Source organism: Mirounga angustirostris, unplaced genomic scaffold (assembly GCF_029215605.1).
Source record: "Mirounga angustirostris isolate CCGP_5_RB_7025 unplaced genomic scaffold, mMirAng1.0.hap1 SCAF_6, whole genome shotgun sequence".
NCBI lineage: Eukaryota > Metazoa > Chordata > Mammalia > Carnivora > Phocidae > Mirounga > Mirounga angustirostris.
The window spans coordinates 61601230-61626087 of NW_026991714.1; the positions used below are offsets into that span (position 1 = coordinate 61601230).

Here is a 24858-nt window from a genome sequence, read left to right on the forward strand (position 1 = left end):
TGCCGCACTAGGAAGCCCCTCTGTGCTCTCACCTCAGAGATGGCTGACAGAGAACAAGATGTTGAATCGTCCACGCAGACGTCTAGACCACACTGATAACTACCCTGAGCTAGAGAAATAAACGTTAATGCAATGAAAAATCCACCCACCTAATATCCTACTCAGACTGGACGGCTAATCTTGGAATTACACAGATATTAAGTCTCCTCCTACAAATAAGTCCTTTGCTAAAACAATATAATTCTAAACTAATTAGAAACCCACTCCGCTCCTGCCGAAAAGGAAGTGTCTTTCTGGATTATTAGCACAACCACCCACCAGTTTTATCCTAAAGCCAACTTATCTTCTTGTGTTTTAGTGTGGAAACATGCAAGCAAGAGAGTCAGAAGAGATGTGAAGCTGGGTACTGGCCTTATTTTGGTGGGAATTAAACGTAACACACGGATATGAGGAGTCGTCATTCTCTCGCCATGAAAGATCTAAAACTTTCCTTTTTGGTGATTTTATCAATGAAGAATTTTTAAAATCCATTTTTTATTGCTGATCAGCAATTTTATCCAAATAGTTTGTCACCAATAGCAGGCCTGCAAGCAAAAGAAATATATGGAGAAAAGAGAAAGAAATATATGTCCATTGTCACAAACCTTTTCTTCTTTTTTTTTTTAAAGATTTTATTTATTTATTTGAGAGAGAGAGAGAATGAGAGAGAGAGAGCATGAGAGGGGGGAGGATCAGAGGGAGAAGCAGACCCCCCGCCGAGCAGGGAGCCCGATGCGGGACTCGATCCCGGGACTCCAGGATCATGACCTGAGCCGAAGGCAGTCGTTTAACCAACTGAGCCACCCAGGCGCCCGCAAACCTTTTCTTCTATGAGCAAGTGAAAATGACCCAGTGCGTCACTGGGAGCTGTGTCAGAAGTGTACATGGCTGTATCAGAAATCCAGAGACTTTAAAAATCTGCCACACTAGCAAGCTTTCCACCGTGCCCTGTGCCTTCTAGAAGCACATCCTCCTTTCTGCCATTTAAAGATAGGAATGCAATAAGAGACTGAAGGGAATACTTTCTCTATCCAGAGTAGTTCATCTGGACCTACAAACCTTTTTGCCTGAATACCTTCTACACAGTCATATTTTACCCAAGCACACCAAGCTGCTTCCTTCCAGGATCTCAATACCAATCCTGTGAGAGTTACGGTTGATCCTTGAACAATGCAGGTGTTAGGGGCACCAACCCCTGCATAGTCGAAAATCCATGCATAACTTTCACCTCCCCCAAACGTGAACCACTCATAGCCTACTGTTGACCAGAAGCCTTACTGATAACACCAACGGTTGACTGACACATATTTTGTATGTTATGTGTGTCATATACACTGTATTCTTCAATAAAGGAAACTAGGAAAAAGACAAGGTTATTTCAAAAATCATCAGGAGAAGAAAACGCATTTCTGTATTGTATTCACTGGAAAAAACCCACGTAGAAGTGAACCCACACACCTGAAATCCATGCTGTTCAAGGGTCAACTATATTCCAAACCCAATACAAAAATCAAGTAAAGTGATGTGTCCAAATAGAAGAAAGTTACCCTAATAGGAAAGGCAACTATATTAAGTCATGGAGGGCAAGAACCTGTCTCTTCTGAATGCCTCCCCGGATGCTGCTCACGGCTGATGTTCCTCGGTATTAATGCCGGTCCTCACCAGATTTATTGCGATTACTCCACATGGCCTTGAGGTATCTGCTTTTCCTTCTTCCTCCTATACACTCAGAGCATATATGGGGTCCCATTCATCTTTGATTTTATTCAAGAAAAAAGAATGACAGCAAGACATTCTTTTCACAAGCCCCTTATAGCAAAGCCCTGAGAATTCTCTCATCTTTATTTCATTTTTGGTATATCCTACAGTGAGAAAAGCTACAACCATCCTACAATTAATTTCATTTTTCTGGTTTGCAGGGATGTCATTAGGAATAAGCACCCAGTATGCCTACATTTGTGGTCTAACAAGGAAGTCACGAGGACAAGGAAGTTGGCACTACTGGGTGGCTTAGGGCAACAGAAGGGGATGCAGGCGGAGTAGGGTGGGGACAAAGCAGCCAGAAGTCAGAGATGGGAGTCTCCCAAGACAAATGTGCATTCTTCCCACTTGATGTGTGTGCGCCCTGGAACATTCTATTCCCAAGCCCTTCAATGCCTGTCCTACCATGTCCTTCTCTTTTCACCCATCTTCTCTTGGTTCTGCTTGACGATGTTTTCTTGGGATAAGTGAGCCGGGGCTGAAAAATTTCCAACTGAGTTTTCCAAGGGGATTTGAAATCTCAGAGGCCAGTCTTGGCTCTGAAAAGAGAAAAGCATGACGTCGGACAATGGAAGACTTCCCTTTTCCACACACAGGCCAGGTATTCTTAACATGAAAAAAGGGGTTGAAATAATGTCCAATGGGGAACCAGGAAACGTGAAAGGAGTTATTCACGCCCAGATCGGATTCTCCCAAAACAGACCACCAACACTGCAAAAAGGGAAAGTATGAGAGTAGCTGTAGGCACAAGGAGGTGCATGCATGTGCACACACACTCATCCACACATACAAACTGTCTCTGGGTAAGACCTACAATCACTGTACCCCTCAGCACACCCTGTCATCCTTGGTAGACTTCTTTCCATCACCTGAATGAAAGTTTATGGGCTGGAGTTATCATTTAAAGCATGTCAGGAGTTTTATAAAAGTCCAAATGAAGATGTTCCTCTTTATCAAAATATATGTACTGAACTTTCACTGGATAAATGAAACTACTTTCTCTTATTGGATCCTCTCAGCATGGAAATGAATCAACTCCTTTTTAACTATATGTATAAAAGACACCTTGAAGACTATATTAGGAAGAGGCAAAAATATAAATAAATAAAACCAGGCAAGCCTGGAGCCCTCTGTACCATCACAGGGTAAGGAAGTGCTCAAATGATCCAAGGATAAGGGCATTTCCAAGGGATACAGGAGAAGTCTGAAAGAGCTCCGAGCACCCAAAGTGGGAATAATTTAAGGAACAAAATAAATAACATAGAATGGGATTATGCCAACAGTGTAAAATAAATATCCAAGAGATCTACCGATACAAATAAGTGATTGAACAATAAATCTGGGGAGCGAAGGGTTACATGTTCCTAACTGAAAAATGCCACATAATAAATTTGGCTACTCCCCAGTCCAGGAGTTGTTGAGTGTGGGGATTTTGGACTTAATGCCCAACTTACAAATTTATGTGTGGAAAAGAAAAAACAGTAACTTTACAGTGAATAAACCTGGCAATCTGTCCTTGAGCCAAGTGATCAGGATTAACAGCAAGTAATGTGGACATGTTCACCTTCATGTGATGAAAACTTCACCTCTGTGATACTCTTTCCCCAAACCCATAATCAGTCTAATCATGAAAAAAAGTCAGACACACCCAAAGTAAGGGACATTCTACAAAACACCTGACCAGTACTCTTTAAATCTGTCAAGGTCATGGGTTCTGATCCAGGATGGTGACATGGGAGCTTCCGAATTCGCCTCCTCCGCAGACATACCAAATCCACAGCTACACATGGAATAATTCCCTTTGAAGGAAATCCAGAAATGAACTGAACACAACCACCACACATCAAGCAAAAGAGAAAAAAGTCACACTGAAATGGTGGGAAAGACAGAGACACACTCCCGCCATAAAACCCCACACGGGCACAGCACTGAACAATGAGGAGGGAACACACAACTCTCAGCTTCACCCTGAGGAGCAAGGTTCGGACCCAACATCTAACACCCCAACTTCCAATCATTGCACCTGAGGGACAGGCCTCCAAAACACCTAGCTCTGAAAGCTAACAAGTCTTGCATCCCTGAGGCCCACAAGACTATGGCAAACAAAGAAACAGTTCTTAATGGGCCCATGAGGACCTACCATGGTTCACTCCCTCTCACCCCTGAGTTTCAGAGCATAGGAAGCAGACAGAAATACCTATTTCCCAATCTTTCCCAAAAGAGACCAATTTGCATATCTTAAAAGTACAGCCTGAGGGTCAGGTACCTAATTTGTCATACATCTAGGGGCTTATTGCAATCCTCTCTGCACACATGGAAGGCTGGTGTGTACCACCTTTGTATTCTTCCTCTATCTAGCTCCAGGCAGCCTATGTCTCCCTGAACAATTCCTTCCAACATCAGCAGAAGACTCATTCTTCCGAAGTGCACGTGGAACACTCTTTGGACAGATCATATGTTAGGCCACTAAAAACAGTCTTACTGCATTCAAGGAAACTGAAATCCAAAAGCACCTTCTCCAACCTCAATGGTATAAAACTAAAAACCAATTACAAGAAGAAAACTGGAAAATTCACAAATATGTGGGGTTAAAACAACATGCTACCAAACAACCAATGGGTCAAAAAAAAGGAATTAAAAGAGAAATAAAATAACTGTAGACAAATGAAAATGGAAATCCAGCATAACAAAGCTTATGGGATGCAGCAAAAAGAGTTCTAGGAGGGAAGTTCATATACATAAACAACTACATTAGGAAACGAGAAAGAGTTCAAATAAAGAAACCTAACTTTACACCTCAAGGAACTAGAAAAAGAAGAACAAACTAAACCAAAAGGAAATAAGAAAGATCAGGGCAGAAATAAATGAAAGAAACTAAGACAATCAAAATGATCAAGAAAACTAAGAGCTGGTTTTTTCAAAAGATAAACAAAATACATAAACCTTTAGCCACACTTTAGATAGACAAGAAAAAGAGGGAGAGGACTCAAATAAATAAAATTAGAAATGAAAGAGGAGACGTTACAATTGATACCATGTAAATACAAAGGATCAAAAGAGACCACTATGAACAACTATACACGTTTCGCCTGATATCCAGAAGTGAGTGTTCCTATGAAATCTTTCACAAATCTAAATGGCATAAAGAAGCGATTTCCATTAATTTACATGAAAAAGATCTTGAGTATTCCCAGACCCAAAAATTAACCTCTCTTAGACTTTTCTGATACCATCTTGCTAATGGATGCACAAAATAAATCAAGATAAATCACAGATGCTCGCAGACACAGTTCAAAGCTACAGCGGCTTAATGGGAGAGGCTGAATGCCGTTCTTGGGGCAGGAGCTAGGTGGCGCCACTTTCACCGTTTGGGGTGGCACTGCCTCCACAAAGGCTCGATGCAAAATGAATGCTGAATGCGTTCACTTTGTCTTTTTTCCTAAGAGCAAAATTCCTGTTCGAATTCCTTCCAGTTAGTGAAAACAAGTACCAATGTAGGCCATTTGTCAAAGTGAAGTGGAGTAACAAGAATTTTTCAACAGCAGGTGATACCTGTACCAACAAATTGGACAACCTACTAAAGATGGATGAATTCCCAGAAACATACAACCTACCAAGACTGCCTTGTAAAAAAACAGAAAACCTGAACAGATTGATTACTAGTAAGGAGACTGAATCAGTAACGAAAATCCTCCTGACAAATAAGAGTCCAGGACCCGATGGCTTCACTGATGAATTCTACCAAACATTTAAAGAAGAATCAATATCGATCCTTCCAAAACTCTCCCAAAAAACAGAAGAGAAGACATTTCAAAACTCAATATATGAGGCCAGCATTACCCTAATACCAAAATCAGACAAGGACACCACAAGAAAAGAAAATTACATACTAATATCTCAGATGAACACAGATGCAAAAATCCTCATGAAATCATTAGCAAACTGAACTCAGAATACATTAATAGGACCAAACATCATGATAAAATGGGATTTATTCCAGGGATGCAAGGATGAATCAACATCCACAAGCAATATGATACACCACATTAACAAAATGAAAGATAAAAATTCATATGATCAGGGGCGCCTGGGTGGCTCAGATGGTTAAGCGTTTGCCTTCGGCTCAGGTCATGATCCTGGGGTCCTGGAATCGAGCTCCACGTTCGGCTCCCTGCTTTGCGGGGAGTCTGCTTCTTCTCTCATTCTTCCCCTCCCCCTCTGGCTCATGCTCTCTCTCTCTCTCTTTCTCAAATGAATAAATAAAATCTTTTTTAAAAAAATCATATAATCGGGGCACCTGGGTGGCTCAGTTGGTTAAGCGACTGCCTTCAGCTCAGGTCATGATCCTGGAGTCCCAGGATCCAGTCCCGCATCAGGCTCCCTGCTCAGCAGGGAGTCTGCTTCTCCCTCTGACCCTCCCCCCTCTCATGCTCTCTCTATCTCATTGTCTCTCTCAAATAAATAAATAAAATCTTTAAAAAAAATCATATAATCATCTCAATAGATGCAAAAAAGTCATCTGGCAAAGTTCAACATCCATTCATGATAAAAACTCTGAACACACTGGGTGTAGGGAGAATGATTCTCAACATAATAAAAGCTATAAATGACAAGAGCACAGCTAACATCATACTCAGTGTGAAAGCTGAAAGTTCTCCCTCTAAGGGCAGGAAGAAAGAAGATAAAGATGCCCACTCTCACCACTTTTATTCAACACAGTACTGGAAGTCCTAACAAGAGCAGTTAGGGAAGAAAAATAAATAAAATCAAAAAGGAAGAAATAAAACAGTCTCTCTTTGCAGATGACATGGTATTATATAGGGAAAACCCCAAAGACTTCACCAAAAAACTGCTAGATTTAATCAGCAAATTTAGTAAATTATCAGGATACAAAGTCAATATACAAAAATCAGGTCCATTTCTATAAACTAAAAACAAGCTATCATAAAGATAACTTAAGAAAAAAAATCCCATTTGCAATTGCATGAAAAAGAACAAAATGCCCAGGAAGAAACTTAACCAAGGAAATGAAACATCTGTATACCAAACACTACAAGACATTGATGAAAGAAACTGCAGAAGACATAAATAAATGGAAAGACACTCCAGGCTCATGGACAGAAAGAATAATATTGTTACAATGCCCATATTACCCAAAGCAATCTATAGATTTGATATAATCACTATCAAAATTCCAATGGCATTTTTCACAGAAATAGAAAAAGTAATCCTAAAATCTGTATGAAACCAGGAAAGACCCTGAATAGCCAAAGCAATCTTAAGAAAGAAGAAAAAAGTTGGAGGCATCACGCTTCCCGATTTCAAACTAAATCACAAAGATTGAGTAATCAAAACAATATACTATTGGCATAAGAACAGACACAGAGATTGGTGGAACAAAAGAGAGATCCTAAAAGTTAAACCCATACAAAAATGCAACAAAGGAGTTACGAATATATGGTGGGGAAAGGACAGTCCTTAAAATAAACAGTGGTGGGAGAACTGAAGAGCCACGGGCAGAAGAATTAGACTGAATCTCTATCTCACACCATGCAACCAAAATCAACTCAACATGGGTAAAGGTTTGAATTTAAGACCTGAAACCAAGCTCTTAGAAGAATACATAGAGAATAAGCCCTTGACATCAGTCTTGGCAATGTCTTCTTGGATTTGACATCAAAAGCAAATGCAACAAAAACAATAATAAACACGTAGACAACATCAAAATAAAAAGCTTCTGCACAGCAAAGGAAACCACCAACAATAAAAAGGCAACCTACCATATGGGAGAAAATATTTGTAAATCACATATCTGATAAGGGGTTAATACCCAAAATATATAAAGAACTCATACAACAGCGAAAAAAAAAATTCAATTAAATGGCCAACAGATACACGGAAAGTTGCTCAACAGCACTAACCATCAGGGAAATGTAAATCAAAACCACAACTGAGATATCACCTCACACCTGTAAGAATGGCTATCATCAAAAAGACAAGAGATAACATGTGTTAGCAAGGATGTAGATAAAATGGAGTATTTGTGCACTGGTGGTAGGAATGTAAATCAGTGTAGCCACTGTGGAAAACAGTATTGAGGTTCTTCAAAAAATTAAAAATAGAACCACCATATGACCCAGCAATCCCACTTCTGGATATATGTCCAAAGAAAATGAAAACAGGATATCAAAGAGATATCTGCCTTTCCATGTTCACTGCACGATTATTTGCAAGAGCCAAGATGTCGAAATGACCTAAGTTTCTATCAATGGATGAATAAAGAAGATGTGATGAGAAAAAAGGAAATCCTGCCATTTGTAACCACATGGATGCACCTAGAAGGCATTATGCTAAGTAAAAAAGCCAGACAGAGGATGACAAATACTTTATATGTGAAATCTAAAAAAAAAAAGGTCCAACTCATGGTAACAGGGAGCAGAAACGTGGTCACCTGCCAGGGTTGGGGGTGGGGGGCAAACAGGGAGAGGTTGGTAAAGGGCACAAACTTTCATCAATAAGAAGAATAAGGTCTGAGGATCTAATGTATAACATGGTGACTATAGCTGATAACACTGTTACATAATTAAAATTTGCCAAGACAGTAGAACTTAAATGTTCTCACACACACCGAGAAAGATAAATATGTGAGGCACTGCATGTCTTCATTAACTTGACCGTGGAAATCCTTTCACAATGTACGTATATCAAATTATCATAATGTTCACTTTAAATATCTTACAATTTAATAGTCAATTATACCTCAGTAGAGCTAAAAAAAAAAACAACTGTCAAGGTCATGAAAAATGAGGAAAGCCTAAGATGCTGTCACAGACCAGAGGCTGACTAAGGACACATGACAACTAAATGCAATGTGTTATCTTGGATTGGATCCTGGAACACAAAAAGGACAATTTAAAAACATATAATTCTATTGAAGTCTGGAGTTTGGAATTCGACATTAAGGGACACCTGAAATTGGGTGAGAGATGTACAGGAAATGCCTTTACTATCTTTGTAACTCTTCCACAAATCCAGAGTTATTCCAAAATAAGTTTATTTTTTAAAAAAAAGATGTATTAGAAATCATATAGGACAGGCTTTAAGCAACATGCGCACCTGTCATGGATTAAAGCAGGACGATCACAGAAAATGAAAAAAGTTTGAAAACAGACAAGTCAGGAAGTTATAGTGGAGATTCTTAATGATCAAGACTGGCAGGTGTTTAAGAGGATTTTGGCAGTTTTGACACATTCCCTGCTGCCGAGTGTCCTAGAGTCTCTGATCAAGTGCACTCAGCCAGAGCAGGGCGAAGGCTAAATAATGAACCAGAGATTTCAGTGAGGCAACAAGTCAGACCAAAGTACTTGGGGAAAATTCAAAAGGTAATGTTCTCCTCTTGACTCATTAAAACTAAGACATATAGAAATGAAAACCAAAACAAAATTCACTGTAAACAACAGCATTACACATTGGAAGAGGTCAATAAAGTGACCAGGAAACCACCATTTTCCAGTCTTAAAAAAACGTCAATGGAGCCTCAACCTCAGCGTCAATGGATGGGGTAAATGGATGGGGTAGAGGGAGCCTTGTCCATTAGCTTCTCTGTCTGACACCTAGTCAGTAGTTTCATTGACTTCTCATTGCATTTCATGTCTGTTGCATTTATCTGGCAAGTAGCATATGGCACTGCATTCCTTCACTTACCTGTGTAGATCCTGCCTCCCTAAGCACATATTCATTCATTCCACTCTTTCAATAGTCAAGTCAATAAATACTGGCTGTCCATCAAGCACTGGGTTAGGCATTAAGGGTGCATTGTCATGAATAAGACACTGATATTGTCCTCAAACTTTCCACTGAGGGCCAAAAATAGACAATACGTAATTAAAAAAAAAAAGTGGGTTCAGTGCTACAAAACAGACACCTACCCACAATGCCTGTACCCAGAAGGGACACCTAACGAAGACTTAGGTTTAGAGATGACCACATTTAAGTTGAGTTCTCTCTTTTTTTTTTTTTAAGATTTATTTATTTATTTGAGAGAGGAGCAGGAAGGGGCAGAGGGAGAGAATCTTCAAGCAGACTCTGAGCTGAGTGCAGAGCCCCATGCAGGGCTCGATCCCACAACCCATGAGATCATGATCCGAGCCAAAACCAAGAGTTGGACGCTTAACCAACTGAGCCAACCAGGAGCCCCTAAAGTGAGTTCTGAAGGACTAAACCATAAGCAATCTGAGGTCAAAGGTCCAATCATATGCATTTAAGCCTTCCCAAGCCTGGGGCTCAGTTCCTTGCAGAGAGCAGAACTGTAATGTCTATGATTATGATCATAATAATATTGATAATATGGATCAAGATAATAATAAATTGGGCCAAGATACAATGATGAACAGGGCAGAATTCCAACTCTCAAGGAGTTTTTGGAATTTTCCTTGCTCATCCTTGTACCCACTGTGCCAATCACAATTACAGGGACATCCCTGGCATTCGATAAAGGTTTGCTGAATGGATGAGCTTGCTCAGGCCCCTCACATTCAACCAAGCACCAAGTCCCATGAACTCTTATTTCACAACATTTCTTGCATCTGTCCCTCCTCAATTTTTCTACTTCTACCACATTCTTTCGTTACTTCCCACCTCTACCACTAAGAGAGACTAACGCTGGTTTCCCCAACACGGCAGATTTTCTGAAATGTGGACTTGCTGAATTCAAACATCTTCCCTTTGGTTGCAGAATGAAGCCCAACCCCTTCAGAACCCAGGAAGCCAATCCCAGGGAGATGATAAGTACGAGTCAGCCACGTGAACACAACAGTGACAGAGGACATCACAGACCAAGGTCCATGGACTAGAGAGAATAGAATAAGAGAAGCACATTCTGAGGACAAATAGCCAGACATAAGCAGGAAGCAAGGGGAAGGGCACTATATACATTTTACTTTTTTAAAAAATAAACTATCATGGAAATAACGATATACATAAGGTGTACAAATCTTCAGTGTATAGTTCTTTTTTTTTAAGATTTTATTTATTTATTTGTCAGAGAGAGAGAGACAGAGCACAAGCAGAGGGAGAGACAGAGAGAGAGGGAGAGCAGATTCCCCTCTGAGCAAGGAGCCCAATGCGGCACTCGATCCCAGAACCCTGGGATCATGACCAGAGCCGAAGGGAGACGCTTAACCAACTGAGCCACCCAGGTGTCCCCAGTGTAGATTTCAATAAATGTTACTTTGTAACCATATCCTAAAAAAAGAGACAGAACAATACTGGCCCCCCAGGAGCCTCCCTAGTTCCTTTTTTTTTTTTTTTTTAAGATTTTTATTTATTTATTTATTTGAGAGAGAGAGAATGAGAGACAGGAGAGCACGAGAGGGAAGAGGGCAGAGGGAGAAGCAGACTCCCCGCCGAGCAGGGAGCCTGATGTGGGGCTCGATCCCAGGACTCCAGGATCATGACTTGAGCCGAAGGCAGTCGCTTAACCAACTGAGCCACCCAGGCGCCTCCTAGTTCCTATCTTACCTGTAAAGGTAATCACTATATTCATCATTTAGCTTTGCCTGTTTTTTTCACATAAACAGAATCAGTCTCTGTCTTCCTTCACTTATTACTGTGTCTGAAAGAGTCATCCACATTATTGCATATACAGGTATACACTCCTAGCGGAAGTTATGAGAGTTACAGATGTTCCTCATTTTAATCAACACTTGTTATTGTCAATCATTTTAATTTCAGCCATTCTTGTGGTTGTATAATAATGTATGATTTTAACTGTTTACTTTCTTGAGGACTGATGACATCAAGAACCTTATCATACATTTGATGGCTTGGCTATACTCTTGTGAAGCTCTTGTTTAAATGTCTTGCTCACTTTTGGGGGGCTGTCTGTTGCTATTGATTTGTAGATGCTTTTTATATATTCTGGATACAAACTCTTTGTCAGAGTGTGTGTTGGAAATATATCTTGTTTTGTGATTTGCCTTTTCATTCTCTTAATGGAGTCTCTTACTGTCAAAATTACTTAATTTTACTGTAGTCCAGTTTATTAATAACAAGAGACTGGGACTATTAAAATTGCTTAAGAATATTTTTCTCTAGTCCAAGTTGATGAAGACTTTTTTATTATATTATTTTCTAGAAGCCTCATTGTTTCAGTTTCTAATTTAGATCTATAACCTACATTAAACTGATTTTTGTGTATGGCATAAAAGAGAAATCAAGATCCATTTTTAATTCTGATGTACAACTGACCCAGAACCATTTTTTAAAAAGCCATCTTTTTCCAAATGCCCTTCTGTGCCTGCCACTTTTGTCATAAATCAAGTACCTGTCAATAATAAAGCATGTACACAGGTCTGCCTCTGCATTCTCTACTCTGTCAACTGATCTACTTGTTTATCCCTGCACCAATACCACACTGCTTTAATTAGTCTAGTTTATAATAAGTTTTGATATATGGAAGCAGTCTTCTAACTTCATTCTTCTTCATCAAGATTATGTGGGCTATTCTTGGCCATTTGTATTCCCATATAATTTTTAGAATCATTTTCAACACATATGCACACACACAAACTTGTTGGGATTTATTTGGAATTGTATCTGTGCTCTGGCTCAATCTGGGGAGAATTAAAAAGAGGCCTTACCTGTTTCTTTAAGTATCTGGTATTTGTATGCTAATGTAAATGGTAAAGATTTTTAGTTTTATGTTGGAATAATTTTTTTCTAATTTGATTTTGCATACTGACCTTGTAGACAGTGGCTAAATCCAGTGATAAATACAGGGACATTATTAACTCATTAGGTATATCAGTGGCTTTTTTGGATTTTCAAATGTACATACTCATGTCATCTGCTAATAATGACAATTTTATTACTTCCTTTTCAATCCTTATTTCCTTTTCTTGCTTTCTTGCATTGGCTATGACCTCCTGTACAATGCTGAATAGAAGTCATGATAGTGGACATCTCATCACACTCACAATCTGTGCAAATAATTTTTCAGTATTTCACTATTAACTGTGATTTAAGCCTGTATCAGAATAATTAAGTTTCCTTTTATTTCCACTTTGTTGAGATTTTATCATGCTTGGCTTTAGAAGTTTATCATACGATTTTTCTTCATCTATTGAGATAATCATTTGGCTTTACTCTATCATTCTGTTAATGTGATAAATTACATCAATTGATTTTCAAATTTTATAGCAACTTTGCATTACTGAAGTAAATTCAAGTTTGTTATAATACATCATCATTACATATGACATTGCTTATTTTTTTTAATTTTATTATGTTATGTTAGTCACCATACAATACATCATTAGTTTTTGATGTGGTGATCCACGATCCACTGTTTTTGTATAACACCCAGTGCTCCATGCAGTACGTGCCCTCCTTAATACCCATCACCAGGCTAACCCATCCCCCTGCCCTCCCCTCTAAAACCCTGTTTGTTTCTCAGAGTCCATAGTCTCTCATGGTTCATCTCCCCCTCTGATTTCCCTCCTTTCATTTTTCCCTTCCTTCTCCTAATGTCCTCCATGCTATTCCTTATGTTCCACAAATAAGTGAAACCATATGATAATCGACTTTCTCTGCTTGACTTATTTCAATTAGCATAATCTCCTCCAGTCCCATCCATGTTGATGTAAAAGTTGGGTATTCATCCTTTCTGATGGCTGAGTAATATTCCATTGTATATGTGGACCACATCTTCTTTATCCATTCATCTGTTGAAGGGCATCTCGGCTCTTTCCACAGTTTGGCTATTGCAGACATTGCTGCTATGAATTTTGGGGTGTATATATGGCCCTTCTTTTCAGTACATCTGTGTCTTTGGGGTAAATACCCAGTAGTGCAATTGCTGGGCCATAGGGTAGCTCTATTTTTAATTTTTTGAGGCACCGCCACACTGTTTTCCAAAGTGACTATACCAACTTGCATTCCCACCAACAATGTAAGAGGGTTCCCCTTTCTCCACAACCTCTCCAACATTTGTTGTTTCTTTCCCTGTCCATTTTTGCCATTCTAACTGGTGTAAGGGGTATCTCAATGTGGTTTTGATTTGAATTTCCCTGATGGCCAATGATGATGAACATTTTTTCATGTGTCTGTTAGCCATTTGTATGTCTTCTTCAGAGAAGTGTCTTTTCATATCTTATTTTTTTAACTGTATTTTATCCTTATCTAAACAAGTCCTTCAAAGGCAGTGTTCTTGTGCTACTTTGCATTTTCCTGCATTATTCCTAACACTGTAATCATATTATAACTGTATTTCTAAAGTCGTAAACATCTTGAGGGAGGGACTCTGCTCTAGTCTTTGTATATTCTCCACCATTTGGAACACAGTATATGTCATGTAAATGCTTGTTACATGAAAGTCCTCATCATCTCCTAACAAAGTGTCTTTCACATAAAAGGCACCTGCAAGGTGTGCCTCGGTGGCACAGTCGATTAAGCTCAGGTCGGGTCATGATCTCAGGGTCATGAGAAAGAGCCCCACACTAGGCTCTGTGCTGCGCCCAGAGTCTGCTTAAGATTCTCCTTCTCTCTTCCTCTGCCCCTCCCCCGCTCCCACGCCCGTGTCTCTCAAATAAATAAATAAATAAATAAATAAATAAATAAATAAATAAAATCTTAAAAAAAAAGGCACCCACAATAAATATCTGTTGCCGAGTCCCACCATCTCCAGGTAACTCCTTCTGGTATTGCTGGATCAGACCTAAGAACCTATGGGCAGGAATACAGTCATAGCTCAAGTCAAAGAGTAGAGTCACAAGGGTCACTGTCTGCTTTATGGAATAAAGAACCCTATGTATCACCCGGTGGCTAGGATATCCAGTCCCATGATACCACATCAGGCAGTTCAACTTGGGCCCACTTCATATGTTAGACAGCAGTGAGATTTTCCAATGTGATTAATTCTACCTAGGAAAGGTGCCATGTTCTTCATTTTTTTTCGCCATAAGCTCTGCTTAAGGCTTGATCTGGGAGTTTAGAAATTGGGCTAATGTTTCTGTTTGTGAGAAAAATAAAAATGTATTTTTTTGGTTTTAAAAAAAAAGTCTATCTCTTAAAAATCACATTTTGGCATTTCAACTGTTCCTGAACATTCACTGTTGTATTCTAAACTCTTGCAATACAATCTATGTGGGTGTGAATCTTAGACAATTCAGTAACTTCACATGTCCCCAGTATACGCACTGGAAACAACATTCCTGGGCGGATATCTTAGCGACAAGCCTACCTCTGCCTGATCTGCCCTCTATCAGTCAAGTCAGTATAAAAACATAACAAAAGCTCCATCACATTTCTTGATCTTTGGAGCTAAAATAGAAGAACTGAAATCTATTACCCAAATTTAAACCCGAGACAGACACAGAAGTCTGCAAAGAGAGGTAAAAACTTCTAGAGAAACTGGATAGAAATTGGTATATGGGTATTATATGGAAGAAGGAAGCAAACAGAAATCTTAAGTCCAATTGTCTTGAGCTTCTCAAATTGAATATATTACATATGATATGTCTTAGCCGATGATTACCTCAAAATAAATCAATAAGCCACACCCAACAGAGTTCAAAGAATCCAAGGTTCTTCAAAATAAACTGAAATATCAACCCACAGTGAGAGAAGTCCATTAGTGGAATTAATATTTGCTACCTGGATAATGGACACAACATGAGGTCCATTAGAACACACTCCAGAGACATCTAAATTTCTGTTCCTTGACGGGTGCAGAATCCTGCCTCAGGCTAGGCTTTGTCTGCTCAATCTAAAATCATAGGAAATAATCCTGTTAAATGTTCTTAAACATTTGCCAGACTAAAATTATTCTTTAACACATAAATTGAACAATAATACATAAAGATAAAAAAGAATATTTTCTGTTTGTTTGTTCACTTGATTTTTCATGGAACACTCTAAAGATCCATTCCCTTAGGTTGAACTGTCTTTGGTACTTTACTGATCTGCTCTGTGGGGTATAACACTTTCACAAATTCGTTCTGTGGGACACAAATGGCATTACATAATATAAGCCTAGACCACAGTGACCAAGTCTGCTCCAATCCATTTATTATTTGCTCCTCATGTGAATAATTTATTCCAGGAGGCAAGTGGGCACGTGGTCGTTTATTTACTATTTACCGGTAACATAAACTGCATTTAAGCAGGTGCATATTCACACTTAGAGGAGACAATTTTTTTAATTGACCTAAACCAAGTAAGATACTAAGGCTCACTGCAAGTGTGAACATTAAGGATTCTACCTTTTATTCTTTACAAATTCTCTCCTCTGCTCTCTCTTTCCATTTTAAATAGGCTTTCTGAGCCATCATGCGGGTAAACAAAATACTGCCCCACTTAATTCCACCAGCACAGAACTGGGAAGGAAAGCAGGGGCTGGGGACGGAGTAAGGAGCTGTTCTTGGCTAGCAGAGCCTGCGGAGAGTGGGAAGAAGAAGCATCAGGCTCAGAATGGCCAGGCAGGGCACAATCAGGGTCCTACAGAACAGACTGGAAGCCAGGCAAAGGCAGCCTGACAGGCCCAGGATAGTGAGCTGGCCCTGCTGGCCAAAGGACCCACATACTCTGGGTCCAGGCCTATAATGCAGGCAGGCTGATCTCAAATGTGACACCTGGAAGCTCTCTGGGTGGAGTGTAAGGACTCAGCCAGAGGGCTAGTTAACACCTAAGAAACAACCACACCTCTAGGTAATGCGTGTTGAACCCGTAATAAAGCCACACGTGGTGCTAGGTGTTTTATGTGTTGTGGTCACCCTAAGAAGCTGGTCATGGGTGTCCTCTTTCCCTTTCTTCTGGGTCTTGGTCAGATCCCTCTTCCTCATGTCCTTGGAAGCAAGCCTTGGCCTTGAAACTGTCTTTGGCCAATAAACAGGAGTCAAATGGATGTTTCCCTTCTGGGTGGAAACACTGAGAGACTTGACATGATTTACCGTCTTCTCTTTAGCTGCCTTGACAACACGCATCAGGATGGAGCTTCCAGCAGGCCAGGCAACTCACAAGAGGAAATTCCTCTGCTGCCGTAGACTGCATGTTTGGGTTTAAACAAAAGTCATACGTTGAAACCTCATCCCCAGAAGGCTGGCATTTGCAAATGGGGTCTCTAGGAGGTGATTAGGTCATGAAGCTGGCATCCTCATGAGCAGGACACTGGCCTTATTAAAGAGTCTCCAGAGAGCTCCCTCCCCCTCTCTACCCTGAGGGGAAGAGCAAAAAGATAGCCATCTAAGAAACAGGAAGCACCCCTCACTAGCCCCCCTGCATCTGCGCATGCTTTGATCTTGGACTTCCTCATCTCTAGAACTGTGAGAAAGCCATGTTCGGTGTTTATAAGCCACTCAATCTCTGGTATTCTGTTACAGCAGTCTGAACGGAAAGAGAACCTGCCACCCCGCACAGATATGAGATGTGTAAGGTAAAATACTCTTTTGCAGTGTGGAGCCCCCGACGTTATGCGACTGTGCGTCACTGCAACAGACCCACGGACTGTCTCCCTGGATCACCCCAGCAAGCCTGTGATTCCTTTAAGGAGGAATGTGAAGGTACATCCTGTGACTCTGAGTCCTTTGCCTGAGATCACAGAATTAATAAGAGACTGTCTAACCAGAGCCCCACTCTTAACCACACTTTGACAAGAGCTAATTGAGTAAGCAGGAGGGAAAATAAGGCATCCCTAGCTCCGTAAGTGGCATCAGGAAACTTCTACACACATAACTGGCATAAAACCAGGCAACTGAGCAGAGTAGCCTCTGCAACTCTCCAACTTTGTACCTGCGTCCTGTGGGATGATAGTCAAATCATATTACATGGTTCCTCTTAAGGTGACCCAGCCCCAGGGAGGGCTGACAGAACAGGGGTGGGTCGGGGGTTGAAGGAATGGCCCTCTGCTCCTCTTGCTTTGCTAGACCATAATCCTTCACTTTTACGTTACACCTTAAGTAACAGAGGATCCTATAGAACATAAGACTTCCATTGTTTACCAAACCTTCCAAACGAAGACTTCCACTGTTTACCTTCCAAAGCCATGGGCATGATGAGGCAGAATAAGAAGGAAAAGATTCTAAGAACCAAGAGCACTATTCGTAGCTAATAAGAAGACGGTCTATATATGGCCAGCAATTTTACTTTTTCCTGAAATTTCCAAGTGGAGTTCAAAGTGCCGAATTCATGGTACAAACCTTTGTAGCTTCTCATCACAACTTAAGAATGCAAGAATTCCCTCACATGCATTTATTTCTTGGTGGGCATTCATCTTAAGTACTGACCAACAAATGACAGGAAACAGATTCAAAGATGGGCTGTAAGTATTCCTATCTTTGACCAATTCATGTCACTTTTCACTTGTGTGGCCCGGGGATCAGTCCTGTAGCCTTTAAACCAGAGAAGGAGAGATAAATTATCCTCATTTTTAGCTAAGTGTGTGGAAGTATATTCCTTCACTGTCACTTTACAACATGTTACTGGTTTTCAGATTGAGCAATGCCTCCGAAGTCTGGACAGAGTCCACACACTGCCACATTTCATTCCAGGGAATTCCGTTATTGCGATGACTGAGTATGTGTGTCATCTGAAGCCATAACTTATTTATGCCCTTAATACTAGATTGGCTTTTTAAAAACCAGCAAAAGAACATAGGCTGTTTTCATGCATATGATCTCCAGCATAGTTATTCATTCATTTTTTTAACCTAATAAAAAATGGTGGTCATCCATTTGATTAGACGAATCAAAAGGATTTTTTTTCAACTACCCTACATACCCTATATCAGCTTTGAATTTCATATGACACTCATCACTCATCCTAATCTCTGTGGTGCCACATATGTTCAGTATGTTGTCTATAATAAAGTAGACATCACATTTTGCATGGCAAAAATACACTAGGTTACATGTGTTATGGGTTTGTAAATTTCAAATATCTAAACAGAAATTCACATCAAACTACCTGAAACATAGTGTACGCCAACATCTGATATCTATTATAAATACCCCGAGCTTGAATTCAAATAAAATATATATTTTTATGCTCATTTAATTTTTTCCTTGTACTTTCATAAATACTATTTTTCATTTAAAACATAGATGTTTCAAAGGAGCAAGAGAAAATCACAAAAAAATTTCACTGGAAGCAAAGCCCCCTTTCTAAGTGAAAGCAGGTACAGAGAAAACCATCAGAAACAGAATACCTGTCTCATGGAATGTATTTCAGAGAGCAAACAAAAATGCTGCGTTGATTTAAATAACAAATGAGGTGACTTTTTTTTTTTTTAATGCAATGTTGTCTTTTGGAGCATCTGAGTGAAGAAGAAAGCATAGGTCCTCAGATGCTTTTAAACAAGCAGACTTTCCTTTCCTCAGGAGAGGCTGAGCATCCTACACTCACCTAGAAAGGTGAAGCTGCCATGGCCCACCCTAGTATGCCTTGAAACTCGGTGGAAACGTAAAAGTGAGGACCTGCTGAAGTAAAAAGGTGTGCAGTGTCCAAGACTCAGGGAGACCTAGAGAAGGATACACTACTGGTTTCCATTAAGAGAAGAAAGGAAACAGAGCAGCTAAAAGCACAAGATGCAAATGAACACACATTCAGGGAAACTGAAACGGAGATTATTCTCTCACTGCTCTAAGACTGGACCACTCGTCCTGGTACTAACATCAGATTCCAACAGCGAGCCCAATTCCATGAAGGTGCTCTTTGTCCCCCTTTAAACTAATAACCACCAGTCCCTATGCTATTTCTGGGGCTTGCATTTTTAAGTGGATTCTGCTGCCTTTCAAACAACTTGTCATCCTAGAAATCAGTTACTTCCATGGTCTTAAGGATCTGAGACATCCTTTTGATACTAGGAAATGGTTCTCTACACCCAAGACAGCCTGTTCCCCAACTCGAAGCTTTAAACTTGAGCTTTCAAGGGATTTAATCGGGCCCTCGGAGAAAAGTCACAGACCTTCCTTTCAGATTGTGGGAGAAATACTCCTTTGCACGCTATCTCCTGGGAAGCTTGTTCTTGCTGCGAAACCCAGGGAAGGAGGAGAAGCGCTTGGGGGGCGGGGGCAGATGGGAGTAGGGTCGGTGCGGCGTAGGAGATGTGTGAGTTTCCTAAGTTCTCCTTATCTTTATGTCATAATTGGAGATGTGACCCAAATACAAAGAAACCACCACATTCCATTAACAGACTCAATTTGGATTATGCAGCTCCGCGGGAAGAAATAGCATCGTCTCCCGAGCCAGCTGTACTGCACTCTTGAGATAATTCTCTTAGTTTCATTTTAACATCTGGTTTAAGGAGATGCTGACGGGTCAGAGTGGAAACTGTGGATCCACTGAACGTCTCTTTAGAGGGACTTCTCCCTTCCAGAATGGCGAGCCCCAGGGACTCAGCTCCGGTGCCTGGAACCCTTCCCGCGAAGCGCGCACTCTGGGGAGCGGAGGTCCCGGCTCCCCGCCTCCCCCTCGCCCAGTGGCGGTTCCCGGGGAGCAGGGCGGTCCGCTCGCTCTTTCGCCTCTCTCCTCGCAACGCGCACAGCCCTCCCTAGTTGGGCTCAAGTAGAGGATCGCCAACTGCCCATCCCAGAGGACAGGCTGCAGAAAACTCTCCCGGCTCGTGCGCGGACCCAGGCCGGGTCGCCAGCGGCGGCAGCCTCGCGGATTCGCTAATGGGTAGTTTCTGGACGAAGTAACACAGCCCCAAAGACCGTCTATACCCTCTAGAGCCCACCACCGTGCGACGCCGCGATCCTCGGAGCCCTGCTGTGGCAGTTCCCCTTCTCGCTCACCCCTCAGAGGCGCCCCAAGAACGCGGTGCCAATGAACCCTGAGAGAAGCCCGTGGGGGAGGTCGAGGAGCGCGGGGGGCCAGGCAGTGCCGGAAAGGCACCTCCCCTCCCCTCTCCTCCCCGCAGCCCGGTCCTTCCCGCAAAGAGAGTGCAGGAACAGAGGGCCCCGGTCGGAGGGAGGACGCGGGCCGCCCTCGTCCCCGAGTCTGGCCACCTGCCGGGTCCCCCGCGCCCGGCCCCGCCGCCCCGCGCGCGCTCCGGCCACCTCCGGGGCAGGTGCCCGGCCGAGGCCCCGGGGAGCGCGCCGCTCTTACGTGCTCCAGCTTGTCTTTCCTCCGGAGCCAGACGCTGGCGCTGTAGTCCTGCTGCTTGACGCTGCTGTAGAAGTTCGCGCCCACTCGAGTCAGGCTCGGCGAGGGCTCCTTGGGGCGGCTTTTGAGCCTCATCTGCTCGAAGCCCTCGTGGGGGGAGGCCGAGAGCCACTCGTGCTGCCGGATCTCCATCCTGACATGACCAGGCGGCGGCTGGCGCGCAGCGGGCTGGAGGGCGCGCGGGAGGCCGGGCCGGGGCTGGAGGAGGAGCGAGCGGGTGCGGGGGGCGCGGAGAGCCGAGCGCGCGGCCGGGCGGGAGCAGCGCGGCGGGCGGAGGGAGGGCGAGGTGAGGAGGGAGTGGGGGAGGTGGGAGAAAGCGGCGGGGGCGAGAGGGACGCAGGGAGGGAGGCAAGGAGGGAGGAGAGCCGGGTCTGGGGAGGCCCGAGTGCCCGGGGCGCGCCGCGGTAGCCGCGACGCTCCCGCCGGCTGCGGTCCGAGCGGGCGCCCCGCACGCCAGTTCCTTGCGGCAGCGGCTGGGACTGGGCCGGCCCGGGGTGGCGGCGGCGGCGGCGGCGCGGGTGGGGTGCGGGTGGGAGGGGCCGCGGCCCGCAGCCAGCCCGAGCCCGCAGGTTGGTGCAGTGAGGAGCCGCGCCGCCCGCCGCGGGGCCGAGGGCTGCGAGCCCGCCGCCGCCCCTCCCGCCGCGCCGGCCCCTCCTCGCGGGGTGGCTGCACCTCTCCGGCTCGCGTCTGTACTGGAAAGCGAGCAGCCGCTGGAAGGGGAGCGCGGTCTCCGCGCCTCCTCCCTCCCGCTGGCCCGGAGCGGGGCTGGATCCCCGGGGAGACTCTTGACACCACCTCTGCCCTTCCCCCACTCGCCCCCAGCTGGCCCGGCTCAGAGGACCCCGCCTGGCCCCGGCTTCACGACCCCTTGTTCTGAAAGTTCTGAACTTCCCACCTCGGGAGCCCATTTGTCCCACCGCGGGGGCGCAGAGCACAGGGCGCTTGGCAACCCCCCCACACCCGAAAATGGCCACAAGGACAAGTGTTTTCTGGAACCGTGCACACTACTTTCATCTGAGGGCGTAGCGCTGCCAGTCCTCCCGAGGGCAGCGGCTGGGCGGGCTGGTTTGCTGGACCCGCTGCTCCCCGGCCCTGGGTGCACTTGGAACCCGGCTGCCCGCGGCGCCCCTGCTCCGGACCCAGGGCCTCTCCGCAAACGCCCTGCTCCTTGGCAAACGCCCTGCCTCGACTGTGCGTTCGCGAGGTGCGTGTGGCCCGGGAGCTCTGCAGTTGTTTCTCTACGCTGTCCCTCGACCCCAGGGCCAAGTTTTACTACCCGGAGGGTTTTTGCTGCTTTCCCTCCCGGGCCCAGTCTTAAAACAGCCCGGCGTGATAATTTTCTGGAAATAGGGAGGCATGTTAATAGTTAAATCTTAAATCTCTTTATCTTTTGCTGTCTTTGCATTCAGCATCTCAGAACATTTTTTGGTTTTACCGAAAAGCTCGATAACAATTCGTGTTAAGGATTTCTCAGGTCCCTTTAAAAGCTTGAGAAGTGTGTGAAAGCAGCAGAAATATCTGGGAGATTTTAAAGGGGGGCACAGAGGGTAAACTGACCCCTCTTCAGCCCTCGGCTGACCTGTTCCCCAAACGTCCAGCTTGGATGATAGTTTCAAAGAAAGTCCGGGTTGGAATGTGATGGTTTTGTGAGGGCAAGGATTGTCTCATATCTTTTTAGAGTCTTTTTTTTCAGAGTTTCTATTTAAATAAATGGTATTGCAATAATGGAAATTGAAATAAAATCCTATAGCAGTCAATTTGGGGACCAAGTAACTAAAAAGTAACACACACACACAAAGTTTCTGGTTATTCTAGATTTTTTTTTTTAAGATTTTATTTATTTATTTGACACAGAGACAACGAGAGAGGGAACACAAGCAGGGGGAGTGGGAGAGGGAGAAGCAGGCTTCCCGCTGAGCAGGGAGCCCGATGCAGGGCTCGATCCCAGGACCCTGGAATCATGACCTGAGCCGAAGGCAATCGCTTAACCAACTGAGCCACCCAGGCGCCCCTAGATTAGTTTTTTTAGGGGCTGAGTCATATGGGTACTATGTACTCTCAACAGATGGGTTTTCTCTAAATCTCACAGTTACTCTACAAGATGAAAGTTATTAAGCCTATTTTCCAGGTGAGGGAACTGAGACTCAAACAGAAGTGACACATCAAAGCAAAAATTGGAACCGAATTAAAAGGCTTCCAACACTGTACCTTCCATTGTCTTCTTTCTCATTTTTTGCTATGACAATTTAAACTTCACTGCTTTTGCTTCTTTTTAAAGTATAAACACACGATTGACATGACTACCAACACTTACATATCTTTTGGAATATTGGTGCTAGAAAAACTTGACTGCCCTTCTGCCAAGGGTATGTCTGATTTTTGCTCTAGCAGAGCATCCTGAAGGTCAGGTGATATATGCAAACCTTGACAAGTGACAGATCTCCAATTCAGAGTAATAATGAAGCGTTCCACTGTAGTAGAATTTAAACAAATAGTTTCCATGTCAAGTCAGGTTTTCATGCGAATAGATTTTTTTAACTATACTTTTATAGGGAAAATACTATAGGAGCTGAAACCATTGTTTTAAAGGCGTGTACTGGTAGCATATATGTTACAGACTAACTGCTAAATTGAGCCTTATAATCAATTCATAGGTGATGTTTGTTAGGACCCAAAATATCAGGCAAAGCATACATTTTTACTGCTTCATACTTAACCTACTTAGCATGTAGTGCCAGACATTAAAACAGACTTAATACATTCAAATCAACCTGAGTGAAATTATATTCACAATTTTATTTCAGCCTTAGATACTTGTTCAGGTTCATTGTTTATGACGGTAATATGGGACTTGTTCATTGACCTTCAAAAGAATATTTTATATGAAACAACTTCGGTCAAACTGTTGTAGGGAGCACAAATAGTATTTCTGAAGATGGTCAACTGCAATATGTGACTCTTGCCCCTCAAATATTATCAAAATGTGTAAGTATCATTGAATTTACAAATTAATTGCCATGGCACTTTTCCCTGTCCACGTTCATAGCCCTTACATGGTCTGAATGAAGCACAGGTACTAGGCATTATCCATCCTCCTAGTTAGCTTCTTGTGGAACTGGGGCCATCCTTCACTGTGCTAACACTTTACAACATATTTGTGTTTCTTTGTTTTTAAGCGCACTGGACTTAACATTAAAAGACCTAGGTTTTAGTACCAGCTCCTTTAATCTCTAAATTGTGACTTTCTGGGTTTTTATTTGATATCAATAACCTTCAGGTTCATCTAATAAATGGAGAATAATCATTGCTACCTCAAAGGATTGCTACAGGGATGAGCTGATATAATACATGAGAAAACATTGTATGAACTATACAGGGCTATGTTACTGTTCTTAGAACATTCGGGCACAGGAATGTTCTTTACGTTCTTCTAATGATAAGTTATGTTCACTGGCAGTGTATCACTTAATCTTGATTGCTTGTAATTAATCATAGAAACTGCACTCAGCCATGAAACTGCATCTCATTAATGTTTATATTTATTCTAGAAATACTTTCCCTACATTGCTACTGGTATTTTACACAATACTTTCAAACTATATAAAAATTTCAGGTAAGGGCACCTGGGTGGTTCAGATGGTTACGCATCTGCCTTCAGCTCAGGTAATGATCCCAGGGTCCTGGGATCAAGTCCCACGTGTTGGGCTCCCTGCTCAGCCAGGAGCCTGCTTCTCCCTCTGCCTGCCGTTCTACCTGCTTGTGTGCTTGCTCACTCTCTCTCTCTCTGTGTCAAATAAATAAATAAAATCTTAAAAAAAATTTTTCAGGTAAAACATATACAAGCCATCAACATCTATTGATTTCAAACTGAAACTCAAAGGATGCCATTGACCAAGAATT

General features: G+C 42.7%; 1 protein-coding gene across 1 annotated transcript in view; it reads right to left on the reverse strand.

Annotated features, from left to right (window-relative positions):
* The window catches only part of PLD5 (phospholipase D family member 5), a 405754-nt gene extending 384618 nt beyond the window's left edge, over nucleotides 1-21136 (reverse strand). Inside the window, exon 1 of the mRNA XM_045879152.2 lies at nucleotides 20902-21136. Within this exon, the coding sequence (XP_045735108.1) occupies nucleotides 20902-21090 (189 nt within the window). The 5' untranslated portion in view covers nucleotides 21091-21136. The remainder of the gene's footprint in view (nucleotides 1-20901) is intronic.
* Between the last annotated feature and the right edge of the window lie 3722 nt (nucleotides 21137-24858).